Source organism: Eimeria acervulina, genomic scaffold (assembly GCF_000499425.1).
Source record: "Eimeria acervulina Houghton genomic scaffold, Eah_scaff75, whole genome shotgun sequence".
Lineage (NCBI taxonomy): Eukaryota > Apicomplexa > Conoidasida > Eucoccidiorida > Eimeriidae > Eimeria > Eimeria acervulina.
Window position 1 is genome coordinate 21,725 of NW_013549618.1, and position 17,630 is coordinate 39,354.

The following is a 17,630-nucleotide window of genomic DNA, read 5'->3' on the forward strand; positions in this document are numbered from 1 at the left end:
TATATATATATATATATATATATATACTTTGGTAGACACACCTTTATACAGAAGGTGTATATCCGGCTGCAAGCCACCACAAAGTGTGGCCTTCGGTTATCCTTCTGTTCTTTTGTCGTGGATTCTTTCGGAAAGGCAGACTACTAGCATGGCAGTCATCTGTCAGAACGGCATCGCAGAGATGCTTGAAATACGCCCCTCAGTGCATGAGTAGCTAGAAGCGATGAGCGAACGAGATAGTTTGAACTGAGGCTTCAAAGCATGCATCGCTGGCGGGACTCTCTACCACGTTAAAACATGCACTGCACCCTTGTTTTTGTGTTCCATGAAAGCGAAAGGGGGAGGGTCACAGGCGGATTTTCACACTGCAAAGAGTTGGCATTGGCTGAGGAAAAGGGCTGCTCTTCTCTTTCCGCCATGGCGGATGAGGGATCTGGTCGTAGCCGTGTTTTAAGCCCTACTTACACACATTTCTCAAATTTCTCCATGGATGAACAGTTAGCTAGTGCTTTCGTGCATTTCCTTCATCGTCAACTGGACTTCTTTGTGGTTTTATGTTCCGTGTGGCCCTGTCGTCCCTTTATGTTGTTTTCGACGTTCTGCACCTTGTTGCACATCCTCGGGTTCTTGCGGTGCAGGCGAAGAGGAGATTCGGGGGTTCCTGCTTTTTCTCAGTCTGCAATTACTCTCGTATCAGGCGGAGTTGCCTTTAGAGGCACTAAAGGCCAGCATACGCCTGGTGGGCCGACAAGATCTACTGCAAGGTTTTGACGGTGAGGCCGCTCTGGGGTTGTTGCACCTTCTCTTCATTTAATAGGACGCACTGGTGGCAGTTGTTCCGCCCGGTTTGCACTATTCTTTTCAGTGGTGCAAGTGCTGATGGGCCCTACAGTAAAATCCTCCCTCCTTAAGAATGATTTCCCTCTTGAGCGCGTCCGCTGCCTGCCCTGCAGAGGTTTCACTGCTCAAGGCAGTCCACTTCAGAGAGCCATCTCATAGTAAGCAGTCAAAGTGCATATATAATTTTGTTCGCTCTTGGAGACGGCTGACACAAGCGATCGTCCCTGCTTATTAATGCTTGCCCTTTTCATGATATGCAGACTGCAGGTCGCACCGCTGAGCCTGCCTCTCTGCAGAGTGCTCCAGGTGTTGCGTCCTTCTGTATGTACAGACCTCGAGTCTCTCGGAGATCTGCTGTCCGAATGCGAGTCTCTGAAGTATATCATGGTAAAGCGAAGGCAGTCAGCGGCCGGCGAAGGGGTGAGTTTGTATATATATATATATATATATATATATATATATATGCATGTACATGCGTCCACAATATATCTGCCTATGTATATGCACTTTTGCGGTGAACCTACAGGACATTCTGTACATAGTCCCTACAGAGCGCCTGTTGCAGGAGCTACAACTGGACAGTTTCCGTAGCGAGTGCAAGGCTACGTTCGGAGTTGAGCTTCCAGATACTCGGCTGCTAGCACCTGAGGGAGATGACGTAGAGGGCGGTGCCTCTGACACCACAGCAGCGCAGCTAGGCGACACTGCAGCTTAGCAGCAACAGGTGGTGGGTGACTGAGCCCATCATATTTCTAGCATGCAGGGACTTGGCAGCTACTAACTACCGCACTGGCAGCGTGTAAGATTCAGAACATCACAGTGGACGGCTAGCCAAGCACTTTCCCCAGCCTAGGCTGTCGAGCTGAAGCCTGTAGCAGGCGTTTGGCTAGCCAGGCAGCTATCGGCGTTCTGCATGCACATTGTAGCCGCATTGTGTATTATCTACAGGAATAATGCAGCAGTTTCTATCCGAGGTGGGTACAGCACACCTTCTTGTTCCTGTCGAGCTAACTTCAACCCGAAAACTTGCATATGTCAGCATGTCAAGTAAACGGATTCGCTGCATTAGCTAGGCGCCGCTTTTTTGCTTTACTTTGATCGACCCGTGAACCCCTAACTCAAGATATATTCAGAGACTGGCTGTGCTAGCAATAGGCTTGTGGCGGGGATGCTATTGTCCTCCCATGAATGGAACTGTTTCCACAAATTCTGAAAAAAGGATGTGCAGTTGCCAGATATTGCACGCCCACAATCCACGAAGAAGAGGAACCCCCATTGGATACAGGGAGAATGCGATGGCTACAAGGTGGATGGTGGCTACGAAAAGGCACTCCCCTCAGCTGTACAAGCAGTTCCGGAGTGCCTTTACCTCAGTGCTGAGTAGTCTACCGCGCCTCATCAGCTGGCGGCTCAGGGTTTGTGGCCCCGTATTTCGCCCTCATGTAATCCTCTGCTTGCTTTCTCTCCGCCTTGCTCATCTGAGTGCCATGCTGTCTGAGGTCATCGAGAGCTGCTTGATTTGTTGCCTCTTCTGAGCTCATGTGTGCTGCTGAATTGGCAGCTGACGGCTCTTTGGGAGGCTGATTGCTATGCTGGTCTCCAGAAGGCGGCTGCTGTTGCTGGTGAGTTTCATGAGAGGCTCCGGTCCCTGAGGGTGGAGTGTTTGAATTGTGGTCAGCCATTTGAACCTCGAGATGTGCAGCTTCACCTGAACTCAGCAATGGCAATACTACATCCACTGCAATGCACGCAATGCGGATGACACTAGAGTGACGCTGTGTCGAGGCACCAGCGCCGAGAAATACGACAGCAACAAGAGAAAAAAACCGGAAAAATATATCCATTATTCCAATAAACGGCAAACGCTGCGATGCCAATGGCCAAGAAGTTCAAAGTCAGATGTGAAAAGCAGGGCAGATAGCCACACTCTCGAATGCCTACATACCAGAGTATGCACACACGGCGAGTCGGCCTCGCTGGGGGGGGGCAGGTACCGAACAAGAGGATATACTTCATGCTAAAACAATTTATTGTTCTTTTGGTGCCGCTTTTTGAAAGCCAATATCCTTCTAGTTTTCTGCTTTTTGGGGCTGAGAAACTGCGCCAGCCATTGCGATGCAATCAGGTTAGTGAAGGGTGAGTGACCCGTGAACTGCAGAGTGTCTTCCTATTGATAGTTATTGAAGAGGCCGAAACCGTCACAAAATCTACAATGAAGAAGTATTTTGTGAGTGAAAATAAGGATCTATAGGCCGGGGTAAGACTTTTTAGCTGGGATACGCTGCCAGGTACTTGGTGATGCGTGGACCAGTGGCCCTTTGGCGCCGTGGAGGCAAAAAGCAAGAATGCGCGTGACCTGCCAAATGATATCTTCCTCAACAACTTGATTCTCCTTCAATATGGCAAAAAGACAGCAGTGGCCGTATGCAGGCACTCTACATCGCAGAGGTTTGGCCCCCAGAAAGCCTGTTTCCACAGCCTACCAAGTATTTTTTAAACCTACCAAGCATACATCTAAAACACAAACAACTGCAGTTAGCCTCATGCATATCTGCAATACCGAGCGGTCACACACACACACACACACACACACACACACACACACACACACACACACACACACAAAACACAGAGCTTGAACAAACTGGAAGCAAAGTAAAACTGCGGCTGCGAAAAATGAATTTGGAGTATTGCTTATCATAGCGCCAGTACCAGGACATTGCGAATTTGGTACCGTGTTAATGCAAGAAGTGTTCGGCGCCGACGGCCCACTGCACCGAAAGCTCAAGCGAATGACTTCATTTGGCAAATATTGATAAATTGGACCGCGCCTGCAATGTCCTTGAGAATTTGGTTGTCTTAATAGTAAGTGAGAATTCGGTTGTCTTAATAAAAACGCATTTCTAGGCCTCGTGCTTTTAACGCTCAAACCCATGTCCTGTAGAGATGGGCGGATGCAAGTACCAGCTCCAGCCACAATGGCAACGGATGAAGCTCTATCCATCCCTCTCAAGTTGAAAACTCTGGAGGAGCGTTGCCGAACTCCTACATATATAGAACAGATGCATTCATTATGCATATATACAAAATGCAGTTCCCTCTTAGCAGAGGGAAACCGGGTTTTCACAGAAGCCTTCGCATGCGTAGGTAGCTGGGATGCTGAAGCGTGAACGGGGATTCTTTCGCAAGCTCGCCACGGTTAGAGCTCCTCTGAAGCACCTAGCGACATTGCCGAGAATGTCACAATCTCGTTTCCACGTCTTTACTCAACCACAATGAATTGCCTCAGCCAAAAAGATTGCAAGCTTTAAGCTTAGCACGCAGTGTTCCCTCACCATGTTTCTAGCAGCAGTATGGTATAACGCATACGCCACCTTCCCAAGATGGTTGTGTGTGTCAACAGCTCTTGTTTGTTTACTTCTTTCAATTGGCAACCCCAACTCTGTTCTTCCACGTAACTACTGTTCATCCGTTCTGTGTGGCTTGGTGCAACGAAATGCTGCAGCACCTGCACCAGCTCCCCTGCGACCCTTCCGCAACCGTTGAGGGCGTGTGCTATCCCTACTTCCAGCACTCCTCAGTGTGTCCGAACTAGCTATCATACAAGAGGTAACTACAATATCCTTCGCCGGTGCATCCAGCACCTCTGAACGCTGACGGGGCCTTCCTGCTGTAAATGGTACTGTGAGGTGCTGGCTGGTGCCGGCAGGGGACACGCACAGAGAGAGAGGAGCTGTAAAACTAGCACCAGCCCACTCAGAAGAGGTCAAGTTAAACGCCATGATTCGGTGCACCACAAAACGGTTGCTGTATGCGTCTGGAACTAAATACATGCTGTCACTGAAGTGATTTCCTTCAGCACAAAGATCTGCATTATTTTAAGGCACGGGGAGTCTCCTCGGTGGCAATGGCTTGCTCCTCTCAGCCACGGCTGCAAAACCATGCAATAACGCTTATGTGCATGCGGGCATGCAGCCATGCATAGGGCTGTCCTGAGAAGCCCTGGGGTCATTTGGAGCAAGCACAGGCGCACGTGACGAGTCCCCTTTGTCTACTCACGCACGTGCTCTGCTTGTCCACCCATTCATCAACACATATGCTCTCGAGTAGAGGGGGAGGCAGCTTCACCCTTGGAAGCCGCAGAACAGGCTGCTAGGGAGTGCAGGGCGTGTGGTGTACGCACACCCCACTCGCCCAACCCCCGGCAACCGCTCCTTAAAAAGAAGAGCTTGTACCTTGTAGGGGACCACTCTCAGGTCTATATGTCCCCTAAAACAACACGGCACAGCTCTGCTGCCCCAACAGGCCTCGCCCTTCACAATCTTAGATGTAAGACCGTCGGCGCCTCCGGCCACAGTCTGGGCAAAGCCCCAGGCCTCCGGCGTATTACCTCCCGTGCAGTTGACCTCAGCTAGCCATCGAGCGAGCTAGCCGCGGCCTCGAAGGCCCGGGTGTCTGTACAGCAACAGGTGCTGCAGCGTAGCCACAACAACCGCCAGGTCCCCCTCCTGTGAGAAGCAACCCTACCCCCTCCTCTTGTCCAACCCCCGAAATTATGACAACTCAGAACGCCGCAAAGAACAAGACCCACCAAGTTACGTCACACCCCCCTCCACGCATTCCCCGGCGCCGAATCTCCCGAGCTTACGGCCCGCATCCTCGCATACGTTCTTTCTTCTTCCATCAACAGCAACAGCAGCTGCTGCTTATCACTCCAGCCGTTGAGACTCGAGAGCTCGCTGAAGTTGCTGCAGCTGCTGCTGCGGGATCTGTTGCATTCTCCGTCCCTGTAGGAATGGCAGCAAATCGTTTCCAGATGGGAGCGACGGTGGAACGCCTACGGGTGGCACGGAATCCGCCTCAGAGAGGCCCCCTGGCGACCCTTGGGCCCCGGGGGGCCCCGGGGGCCCCGTGGGGCTCCCGCGGGCATCTGCGCCTGGGGGGAACTGTTGCAGCTCCGGCATGTGCGACCCCAGTTGAGAGTAGAACCCACAGGCCGGTCCACCGCCTCTGTCTTCGACGTCCGCCGAGGAAACAGACCGCTTGCGAGGGGCCGATCTGCCGTGGCCGCTGTCAGGAACAGCTGCAGTTGCTGTTGCTGCTGCTGCTGAAACGGGTTCCCCCCAATTGCCGTCGTGGGCCTCCACCACAGCCCTGCCCAGGGGACCCACAGTTGCCCCCACTTGACCTCGAGGCAGCGCCGACGCAGACCCTCCCCTTGCCGCCAATAGGCGAGCGAGAGCATCGGCGTTGCGACTCCCAGACGCACTGATGGGGAAGCTGGGGGCGGTGCTGTCGCCGTACCTCAAGTGCTGTTGCTGCTGCTGCTGTTGCTGCTGCTGCTGCGGAAGCGGAGCCATTCGTTGGGTCTGATCAAGGGTGTTGGGCATGAGAGACAGCAAAAGCTTCATCGCCTCTTCTGGATCATCCGTGGCCCCACGACCAACGGACTGTGTAGGCATTAGCTGGTGTAGCAGAGCTAGCTGGCGCTCCTGCTCTTGCTGCTGTAGCACCAGCTGCGACTGCTGATGGAGCTGCTGCTCCGTTGGGGCCCCTGCTGCCCGCACTCGGGTGTGCGCCTGGTGTTGTTGTAGAACCCCCTGTTGCTGCTGACGAAGAAGTTGCTGCAGATGCTCGTGCTGCAACATGTGGTGCTGCTGCTGCTGTTGCTGTCGCTGCTGCTCGTGTCCAATAAAAGCGTCGCGGGTGTTCCACCCGCCTGCCCTACGGGAACTCTGCGAATCGAGACGATTAAAGGCAGCAGCAGCAGCAGCAGCAGCGCCGGCGCTGCTACTGAGGTCAGCTTTCTGCTGCATCATCGGTGGAGAGTGTTGGAAGCTTCGCCACCAGTCTGCGGGGTGGCGCTGCTGCTGCTGTTGCTGCTGTAGTGTAGGCAGCGAAGCTATCCCCCCACCAGGCCCAAAGACGAAATCCTTGTGCTGCTGCTGCGGCTGCTGTCGTTGCGCCCAGCTTCCGTCGATCGGCGCAGGTACTTGCTCCTGCCCACCACCTGTATTCAAGAGAGACGGCCGTTCCGTGTTGGGAAGAAGAGCCCCCTGCTGCTGCTGCCGTTGCTGCTGCTGGTGGAGATGATCTGCCGGCGTTTGGCTTTCTGCAGCTGCAGCCACTGCAGCTGTGCTGGGGGTTGCGAGCCACTGCACGCAATCCTCAATCCCAGGAATCTCAAACACTGCCTCTTCGTCGTCATCCCCTCTAGCCGCAAAGGCAAAGCAAGAACTGCTGTTGTTTCTGTTGCTGTTGCCGCTGCTGCTGGAAGATGCGGCTACCGGCACCCCAGCAAACGGCACACTAGCAGCGCCAGCAGCAACACCCAGCTGTTCAAGAAGATTGCCCGAGGCATCAAATGCGCCGTTGCTGAAGTTATATCTGCTGTTGTTGCTGCTGCTGATCCCGCCAAACCTTTTGGGTCCCCCCATTGCTTCGAGGCCTGGAGGCGGGCCAAACCTGCCACCTCCGGGCCCCACACTGTCCGCTGCGGGAGCCATGCAGGCCGGCGCATAGAGACGCATCAGTAGCTGTTGTTGGTGTTGCTGCTGTTGCTGCTGCATGAGCTGTTCTGCTGAGAAGGAAGATGACTCCAGACCAATCAACTGCGCTGTGTTGCTCTCAAGCTGCAGGCCGCCAAAGCGTCGCTGCTGCTGCTCCATTTGCTGCACTAGGCGCTGCTGTAGCTGGGCTGGAAGCAACGTATGCAGCTGTTGCGGGCACTCGCTGACACCAGCACCAGGCGCAGCAGCAGCAGCAACAGCGGGAACCCAACTGGACCCAAGTGGATCGAGAGGGGCCCCTTGACGGCCTGCAGCCACCGCCTGCAAATCTACATGCAGCGGTGGCCAGCCTGTGGGCTGTTCAGTAATATCCGATTGCTCTGGTGGTTTATGCTGCTGCTGCTGCGGCGGCGGCGACTGTTGTTGTTGTTGCGGTTGGTGATAGCTGCTGTCATCTGTGGGGCTCTCGGAAGCCACTGGCTTTTGTGTTTCCTCTGACTTCGCAGCAGCTGATTCAGGGACAACGGCTCCCCCACCAGCATCACTCCCAGCCACTGTGGGGGCTGCCGCAACCCCAGGGCCTTCTGCTGTGCAGCAGTCAGGAGCAGACGAAGCATCCTCTGCACTCCTCTCCTCGCTTGTGTTGGAGGAGCACTCGCTAGACAGCCGCCTTCTATTCTTTTCTCTGTCACCTCTTTCATCTTCTGACTCCTGTTCCTCCGCTTCATGCTGCTGTTGCTGCTGCTGCTGCTCGTGCTGCTTCTGTCGAGGTGGCGCGCTTGCAGCACGAGGGGAAGCCGCATGCTGCGTTTGCTGCGCCGGATGCGTCTGCTGCTGCTGCGTTTGCTGTTGCTGTTGATGCTGCCGCTGCTGCGGCGGCTGTTGCTGCTGCTGCCGTTGGCTTCCGCTGGCAGCGCTACCACTGGGACTTACCTCTCGAGCAGATGCTGCGCCTGCTGCATTTGCTGCTGCAGCAGCACTGGGCTTGACACTTCCTGCTGCAACTGAGGCCCAGGTGCTGCAGCAAGTAGACTGGGGTTTTGCTCTTGACTTGGCTCCGACGGTGGTGTGCGCCTCCTCGCCTTCCGCAGCAGCTGCTGGTCCTGCTGCGACGGAAGAAGCCGTAGCAGCAGATGCAACACCCGGTGTTGTTGCTGCAAGTGCTGCTCCGCCTTTGGCTGCGCTTCCCGATGGGGATGCAGCCGAAGAGAATTCGTCCGAGTCGTCGCTCTCACTGCCTCCCCCCTTGACTGCTCCGTTCCTGCAGCAGCAGCAGCAACACACGGGAGCTCACGTACTCAGCCGCTCTCAGCCCGCGGCTGTACATTGCGCAAAGTTCAATACGCCAAACTGAGCAAGAAAATAGAACCCCCCCACAAAATGCATGCACAATGCATGCACGTAGTGGGGCAGCGTTGTCAGAAAACAGCCCGACGGCGTTGCAGCGAAGCAAGCAAGAGACAAAAAAGTTGTCCACTTGTGAGCTCTAACGACGTACGGTGCTGCCGTGTCTCCGTAAGCCTGAGAGAAAAGTCAACAGAACAGAGCACCAAAAGGCCTCATTGCGCTCTACCCGCCAAGTATAGACCAAAGAAACAAAGATAACTCCATGCACAGCCCAACAGTGCACACAAATATACATAGGCGAACGCGCACACCTATATAATGATATACTTATGTATATATATTGATATATACGTATGCATATACGGATATAAATATATAAATACACATGTAAATATTAATACAAGGAAGAGATTCGACTCTAACGCGTCTGTGATAAACGTTCAGAGGGCAGAGAGATAAATCCGCGGCTGAACAATACACACGAGAGCGCCCCTCACCTCCTTGTCTTCCTTGTGCGCGCTGCCGCCGCCGCCGCCACTGCTGCTGCTGCGGGCTGCCGCATCCTGCACTTTTCCGAAGAGACTCCCCGTTTGTTTTCGTTCGGAATTGCTGGGTATCGTCAAGTCGAGGAACTGGTGCTTCGCGCTAATCATCGCCTCCTTGGTGAAGCTGCAGCAAATGCAGCAGAAGGAGCAAAAGCAGCAAATGCACCGAATGCAGCAGAGCCAGAAGTAGCAGCAAAGACACAAGTGCCAGGCAGCAGCGCAGGATTGAGACAGCTTTTGCAGCTGGCGGGCCCCTCCCGTCGCTACAGCTGAAGAACAGTGGGCCCCTAACAGACACGAGGCGCCACAAGCAGCACTCCGGGGCAGCAACAGACCTGTCCTTTCCAGATCCCAGCTGGTGCAGATACGAACAGTCGGGGTTTTGGCACTTAACACCCTTAAGGAAGTGCGAGCAGTACCTGCACTCAGCACACGCAACGCCGGCAAAGAGAACCCCGAAATCCAACCCTACATATATATGTATAAATATATATATATATATATATGCACCTATTGATATACTCAAATATATTTATTTCATATTTGGAACAGAACCTAAAGATGAGACTCGGAAACAGCTGAGACAGTCGCGGGAGGCACGCGACTACCTGCAGCATTATGCAGGCTGCCCCCTCCTCTGTATAGAAATGTGTGGCGCAAAGTGTTAGCTGTTCAGGAGCTTCTGTTGCTGTAACAGCTGCAGCGCGCTCTAATCGCGCTCGTCGGGGCTCTGCAGCCCCCGTGGTAGCTGCTGCTGTTAACGCTGCTGCTGGCTGCTGCTGGAGCGTACTTTGTGGTGCCAAAGGAGGCCTTCAAGGTCCGCCCCTCGTACACCGCGCCGTCCACCCCTTGAATCGCCGCTATCGCCTCTTTGCTAGAAGAATACGTAACGTACACTGCAAACGACGGCCCCCCCCAGTGACTGCAACATACGTACACCCCACACCCCGCTGCTTCCTAAAGCCGTGCCAGCATCACCAGCAGCAGCAGCAGCATCCTCGTCAACAGCCCAAAAACAGGTAAGCAGCAAAACACACCAAGGCCAACCAATACGCTCATACACAGCGTCGAGACACCCGCAGCAGCAAGCAGCAGCAGCAGCAGAACGGACCCTTGGTTTTTATTCACGACAATCTGAAGAACCTTGCCGTACTGCCCAAAAAACTCGTGACGACGCAAAATCTGCAAAACAACGCCAGCACAAACCGCCCGAAAAGCCCCTAGAAGAAAAAGCCCACTAAAAACGCATGCACGCTGCACACGCAGCTTCTCCCCTAAACCCCCTTACATACACCGCAAACACACCCAATGAGAGACAGCTCGCTAAGGCCGCTCAGCTAACTGCCTCACAAAGGAGACACCCCATGGTGTAATTACAGCGTGCAAGAACCAACAGCTGCCCTGTGCAAGCAAACAACATCAAGCTGAACGCGTTGGGAATTAGTTGCTGCTCCCCTTGTAAGCGAGCGATGAACCCTAAACCCTAAACCCAAAACCTAAACTTCAGGCAGTGTAAACGAACCTCCTTCTTTGCAATTGAGGGGGGAATGCCGATAACGTAAACCAAGCAGCGCTGAATCACGCGAACGTCCTTCAGTGCTGCCGCTTGTGCAGGTGCTGGAGCTGCAGTATCACGGGAGCCTCGACGGTTAGCCCCTGATGCTTGCCGCTGCGCTGCAGCGTTTCTGCTGCTGCTGCCGTGGGCAGATGTGGAGCTGCCGCCCGTGGCGCCTCCCCTTGATGCTCCAGAGACGCCGGCGGAGCGGCTGCTGCTGCTGCTGCTGCTGCTGCTACTGCTGCTACTGCTGCTTCCGCCGCCGCTGCTCCCGCTCCTCGTTGGGTCCGAGGCTCCACAGAACTTGTCTCTTGACTTGCGCCCTATTTGTTTGGTCAGTCTGAGCAGCACCACCAGCGCACGCACTGGCAGCATCGCTCATTCAGCTACTTTCTAGTGCTGCCCTCAGTTCCTTTCAGCGACTAGAAAAAGCAGACAGCAACCGAACAGCAGTCAATACTACCAGAACCAATGCGTTGTCTATATGCATCACGATGGTGCTAACTGATGCGCGTCCACCGAGCTCGGTTTTCCCTGTGTCCGTGAGCATGCATCTCGTGTCCGCCTGTCTGCAGCACCCTCCTGCTACTGCTGCTGTCGCCGTTGCAGCTGCTGCAGTCTTGCTGCTGCTGCGGAAACTCACTCCAAGACCTTCGTCTGGTCATACTTGAACTTCTTCTCGTCGTAGTCGCGGCGACAAGCCGGGCACTTGTTCGCCAAGTGATCCCGTATGTGGTGCAGACACCAAAGACACACCTACACACACGCAGAAGCAGGAGGTGCAGCAAATGCAGCAGCACCAGCACCAGCAGCGTCAAGGGCTCGCCGGCAAACGGAGTCGCACACGAGCGCTGCCCCTGTTCTCACTGCTGCCGCCAGGACACCAAGGCAGCAACCCACTAGCTAAAACAGTATGATGAGAAAACAAAAATACACTTCAGCCCACCTGGTAGCCGCATTCGCAGGGGAAGAGACCCCTGTCTGTCTCGTCTAGCGTCTCTAGACAGAGTGGACACGTCGCCTCCTCCTCCTCTGCCTCCTCAGAGCAGTTCGACCCCTGACTCACGTTGCTGCTGCGCCGCTGCCCCACAGACCCGCTCGCATGCTGCTGCCTGCTGCTGCTGTTGGTGCTGCTTCCGTGGGTCCCGGCGCCCGCAGCACGTTTGTGCGACTCGCCTGAATAATTCACTATCCCGCTGCTGCTGCTGCTGCTGCTTCCATCGGCTGCGGGTGGGGCAGCTGCAGCTCCATGACGATTCCTCCTGCTTTCACGTCTGTTGCTGCTGCCAGAGGCAGCTGCACTTGCTGCTGATGCTGCTGCAGCAGGTCCTGCTGCAGCACCTCGCTTGTTGCGGCCAGTCTCCGCGGTGTCCCAGGGCTCTATGCTGTGGCTGCGAGCCACGCTGCCCCTGAAGGCAGAAGAGTCCTGAGATTGTCTAGAGCCGGAAGCAGCAGCAGCAGAAGTATCCCGTCTTTGCGCATCTGCAGCGCGAGATCTGTTTTCTCTCTGATGTGAGGGCATGGCCGCCTCCCCCTAAACACTTGCATGCACGCCGTCTGTCAATACACCCGAGATGCAAGCAACTGACGGCTGCAAAAGCAGCAACCCCTCAGTTCCCGCACCACTCAACGCAAACCGCTCGCATGCTGCTGCAGCTAAAAGGAAAACACCTTAAAAGACCAGGCCCCCCCCCAGCCGTCTCTGCAACCCCGGAAGTCCCCGTATGTCTCCCTGCTGCAGATGCGCCTGAGAGGCAGCACTGTGCAGCCTCAGAAACGTGCGTGCAGATAAGAAGCAGCAGCCTAGCGGGAGCTGTGAGCCCAAGCAGACGCCGATGCAGCAGCCGCAGGAACCGCTGCGCTCTGCAGCAGTGCAACGGGATGAGCCGCCACAAGCACTAGTTTCTGTGCGTCCGCTCGACAGTCCTCCTGTGTATTGGGGGCTGCTTGCTTGGCTGCTGTGCCTGGGCTAGGCAATGAGACACCTGTCCCAGTTCGCTGCTGGGAGGGCTGAGAGTAGAGCGCAAATTGAACAGCAAAGGCCTCAACACGATCCGGAGCGCGCCAATGCAGATGCCAAAGTGTTTCCCAAAAGGACATGCAACAAATCAGACGCTTTTCATCAGAAGAGAACGCGCATGCGGCACGCAGCAGCAGCGGCGCATTCAGTCCTCGGCCGACGGCATCATGCAGCTGCGATCGGCTACCGAAAGCGAAACAAACTTCTGAAGAATACCATTTATGAAAGTGTATTTCGCATATTAAAATATGACTGTCACAAGGAAAAACAGCAGTCGCCTTCCTCTCCTTCCTCTCCTCATGCGTCGACTTACCGCCCAAGGGTGGGGGGCGCAAGGAGGCTGCGATGCATTTTTCCCCTATTCAGAAGACCAAAATGCACTTCATACTTAATTGACAGTTGTATAATGGTTTTATGATGGCCCACGAGGCATGCAGAAGCCGCCACTGCCTTCTACGGTCTATCCTTACCTGAAGAATGCAGGGGCGCTCCAGTATGTACCAGCCCCCTTACAACATAAATGTGTAGACCAGTGTGGCCCGTGTAATTATAGACACAATAATGTGAGTCCAGTTTTTCGTTTCGTGAGGCACCACTTGGGTTAAGAAGCCGGCTGAGGGCTGCCTCTACGTACTCAACCCTCGCATATACATGGCCTGTGCAGGATTCAGTTATTCCGACAGGGAGGTAACACTGTGGCATTCAACGCCTTGGAAACGGTGTAAACGGTTCAGCATGTGATCCCTGTTGGCTGCCTCTATCGTTCAGAGCTTTCGTTGGTTTCGTCCTACACCATAGTCCGCAGCAATACTGTACACATTCAGTATTGACAAGTTGGTTGCGTTCTTGCTGTTAGCCAAAGCCATATGAGTGGCGGTTTCTCTGCCTCCAGGCTTACCCCCAAAGAAGCAAAAGATCCAGTGCTGAGCCTAGTCTATCTAAAAGTGCACATGCACTGGTACTTGCACTATTGATACGTAGGACAGTGCCAAGCAGTTGAATGCGGTGTTAATGCAACCATCAAAAGTGGTTTTGGGTGTGCTTACGCGTGAGAACGCCTTGCAGAATGATCTACAGCAAGGAATGCTGCGGACCGTAACAGGTTGCCTCCTCATTTTTACCAGGCCCTAGAGACTGAAGGAAAGGCCAGCTGCTCTTCGGTGGGTCTTACTTCGAGTATTTCGGCCCTACTGCAGGTTACGACAGCCCTCGCCTAAGATGGACGACTATCATTACACTAAGCAGCACTGCATGGTTATGAATGGGATGCGCACGATACGAACCGCAACCTAACTGCCGGCCTACTGGGGGTGTACTACTGACTAGTCGAGATGGCGTTTTTCCCGAAAAAAAGCTTGTGGTTCCCCCGTTGAATATCTGGTCTAGACCGGGCCTCTTTCTCTCGTTTGTTATGGATATTTGCCAGGATATGCCCACCGGCGAGAAAGAAGCCAATGAGCGCTTCACCGCATTACAACGAGAGCTGTGGCCCAGCTCAGAATCTCGTTTATTACCCAAACAATTCAGAAATAATGCCTCCACCTGTGTCGGCTTCCAAATAGGGCACGTGCCTGTATGCTGGACAATACGGGAGTTTCTTGCTTCGCTGGAGGTGCTCTTTCACCTCCGAAATGCATTTGCATAGCTGGGCTTGCTGTTGGCATCTCACGTATTAAAGGAATATGCATGAAACGTACGACTCTATCCAGGTAGTGGTACCATTTCCCTGGAGCAAACCGGAGTGTGGAAGCTCGCCAGGATGTGCTACGATGTATCCCCACGTCGCCAAGGGAACAGCATACAGCAATAAGCTCCCGATAGAACGAGAAGTTGGATTCCCACAATGGACTCGGAACCTCTATATCAACGGCTTACAGTACGGGTATTCCCCTGCAGAGGGAACCCCTAGCTGGCTGTACCGCGGAGAGTCAAAAAAGGAACGAAAGTGTAAAACTCAACGAGATGATTGAGTAGCTACGCGCCAGAAGAAAAACGCCAGTTCCACGATCCTAGCTCAGAAGGGGAAAAAAGCTTGGGAAAGTATTCAGATAGAGAGCCCGATATCGAGCCCATGAAAACTGGCGCTGTGGATGCGATCTCCCTCACAAAACTACAAAAAACGACAGTAGACGGCTTCCAGCGAATTGGGCAGGGAGTGTAGTGCACACAATGGATCTCTGGTGTGGCCTCTAGAGGCCTAATATCATGAAAAAGAATGAACAATGTAGAAGATTTCAGGGATTATGGCACTTTTAGATAGAAAGGCAGCTTAATAGGATCAGAGTGCTCGCCAGCCGGGACCAGCTTGGGGCTGGGTGTGAGGCTGTTGCTGTGGCCTTGGAGATGGCCCTGCATGGCTTCTGGGACCAAGTGGATCTGATATTTGAATCTAGGGAAGAACTTTGACCAAACTGTTGATGCATTAGCGCGTAGCTTCTCCGACACCGCTTCTTCTGAGAATCGATAATCAAACATTGAACGTGAAATACTGGAGTAATTTAGAAACAGCTCCTAGTATTAGGGATACGCGGCTGCTGCGTTGGGCCGCCTCACCACCATATGATCCTGTGCATCGCGTGAGGAATACGGTGGACGGCGCAAATGTGGCCTCCAGACGAAACTAAAGGGGATTTTGCGCAGAAAAAGAAGTGGGAGATTGCAGCTCCTAACGCTTCCAACAGCATTCCCTCCCGATACGCCGACAATTGTGGAATCAATGCCCTACGACGAAACGAGCAGCGCACAGCCGCTTCAGGAAACGACGGAAAACTGCAGGAACATCGTTCTGGTGGCTTTAAAAACGGTGAGCCTATAAAAGATTCGATTCAGTGTACTCCTGAAGAGCTTCAGAAGGTGTTAGGGGGGAAGGAAAAGCAATTTGCTATGCTTATACAGGGAGCTGCCAACCAGTCACCTTGTGGACCCCCAATGCGCCGCATCCAACTTGCACCCGATGGCTTGTTCCGGGGCACAGGCCAGGCCACATCTTGAAGCGGAAGTTGAGAGGCTAGTTGACGAATAGACAAATTACAACCCTCGACGGGAGTGTTTGCAGACACTCTGGTGCTAGTGACGGGAAAGGGCGCGGTGAGGTGCATGTGCGCGTGGTTCAAGCCCTCCACCAACCTCACGGCGAAATAGCAGCTGATGCACCAGATCAAAAAATTACTTGAACGCTTGCAAGATTCACCAGTCATTTTGACTCTACTGACGCGCTTTGCACAAACCAGTACGTGTCGGCGACAGGGACAAGAATGCGTTGCACGAGGACTGTGCCATGGTAGAATACGCCTGCACGCATTCCGCGCTCGTAATTAACAGGTAAAGCACGATTATTTGGGCTTAATGAGAGCTGGGTGGTTGCATATATTGACAAGGTTCTTGGGTCCAGCAGGAATGTGCAGCACTTAGAGCAATTGCGCCTTCCCGTGCACCTACATCGTTGAAATCTAACGTTTAAGCAGTAATGCTCCTAGGCTTTCGTTTCACTGCAGCAGGAGTATCTAACCATATCTGGGGGAGTCAAGAGCCATTTGGTTTGGAGTCCCGTTACACTTGCACGGACGTTCAGAAGCTCCTCTGTCTCCCCCTAATAGTACTGCAGCTTTACCTTTGGATTCGTTTGCATCGATTTCTTTCGGGCGGATCAAACTAAGTAGGGAAAAGACCGTATTTTCTAAAAAGAGCGGAGAAGTCACTAGCTGCCTCATCAGCGACTTCAGATACTCTCTTGTGCTTGTTCTCCCTGGTTTCGAAAAAGCCTTGTTCTTAGCAACCGCCTCCAATGACCCGGCCGTTGGGTTAACGTATCCTCTGCAAGCTGACAGCTCTAGGATAAAGCACCGAACAATTGCGTACTGCCCGCAGCGTTCCAAGGAAAGAGCAGAAGTAGCCGCTACGCTGGATGAAGCTCTACATGGCCTGCTGGCAGGAAAAGCAGTGTCGGCTCTACTTGTGTGGCAGGCATGTTTCTGTTTAACGTTGGCCCCAATCCCCGATATACATGCCTGAACAGTTTTCAAGACTTCGATAAGAAACAGTTGCATCGTGGACTTGCCGGCTACGCAGCACGACTCTACACACATTTAGATCAAATGGGCACAAAGACGTGATACACTAAAAACCGAATTTTTTGCGTGAAACGACGGACACTTCTGTGCTTTCATAGACGACTGTTCCTCTCGTAGCAGTTGTAGCGCGCCTCTCATCTGCTGCAGGTACATCGGTGGACTGGCCGGTCTCCTTCGCTACAGCACAGAAACGGAGTGTTACAAAGTGTTACAAGGCGTGCCTTATGTTGGGACGGATTTTCTAGTTGCTTGCAGCCTGGATACTAAGAGCCGTGTAGGCGTTTAGAACGTGCCTAGAGCATAAGTGCATCAATTAGCAAGCTAGCGCACTCGTGTGTGAGACTCCGCCGTAGCAATAGTTGCAGCAAGGAATGATGAAGCTCGCGACAGGCCGCCTTCCCTCATCAGCCCATATCTTTGTGCTGCTGTCTCTAGGATCCCTAGAGACAGGAGATAGGACAGGAGATAGGTAAGCTGCTCTTCGGCACTCTAGTCGATTTTGTCTCCTCTGCAGTACACTGTAGACTGAATTAAATCTGTCCTTCTTGCCCATGCCCTTAATTCCACACTTAGTAAATGGGTCTAAAGCTGCATTTATCAGTGAGAGAAGAGCTCAACTAGAGAATACCTACACTGCAGCAGGGGCTATCAACGCGACGCGCAGCAGCAGAGGCCTTTGCTGCAGCGTTAGATTCTGTACTGCGATCATATCTAAGGAAGTACCACACAAGGAATACTAAAAGA

General features: G+C 53.4%; 3 protein-coding genes across 3 annotated transcripts in view; 1 reads left to right on the top strand and 2 right to left on the bottom strand.

Annotated features, from left to right (window-relative positions):
• Nucleotides 1-1,555, top strand: part of EAH_00013220 (hypothetical protein, conserved) — a gene marked incomplete at both ends in the record, with an annotated part of 3,388 nt that extends 1,833 nt beyond the window's left edge. The window contains 4 exons of the mRNA XM_013394513.1: nucleotides 639-773; nucleotides 866-998; nucleotides 1,122-1,227; nucleotides 1,367-1,555. Coding sequence (XP_013249967.1) covers nucleotides 639-773; nucleotides 866-998; nucleotides 1,122-1,227; nucleotides 1,367-1,555 — 563 coding nt within the window. The remainder of the gene's footprint in view (nucleotides 1-638; nucleotides 774-865; nucleotides 999-1,121; nucleotides 1,228-1,366) is intronic.
• Nucleotides 1,556-2,225: 670 nt separating this feature from the next.
• Nucleotides 2,226-2,522, bottom strand: EAH_00013230 (hypothetical protein, conserved; the record flags this gene model as incomplete). Its single annotated transcript, XM_013394514.1, has 1 exon — nucleotides 2,226-2,522. One exon carries the CDS (start codon nucleotides 2,520-2,522, stop codon nucleotides 2,226-2,228), a length of 297 nt encoding a protein of 98 aa, XP_013249968.1.
• Nucleotides 2,523-5,549: 3,027 nt separating this feature from the next.
• Nucleotides 5,550-12,318, bottom strand: EAH_00013240 (RRM domain-containing protein, putative; the record flags this gene model as incomplete). The annotated part of the gene is made up of 9 exons (XM_013394515.1): nucleotides 5,550-8,610; nucleotides 8,848-8,870; nucleotides 9,194-9,365; nucleotides 9,577-9,660; nucleotides 10,032-10,163; nucleotides 10,353-10,423; nucleotides 10,764-11,136; nucleotides 11,440-11,552; nucleotides 11,743-12,318. 9 exons carry the CDS (start codon nucleotides 12,316-12,318, stop codon nucleotides 5,550-5,552), a joined length of 4,605 nt encoding a protein of 1,534 aa, XP_013249969.1.
• Between the last annotated feature and the right edge of the window lie 5,312 nt (nucleotides 12,319-17,630).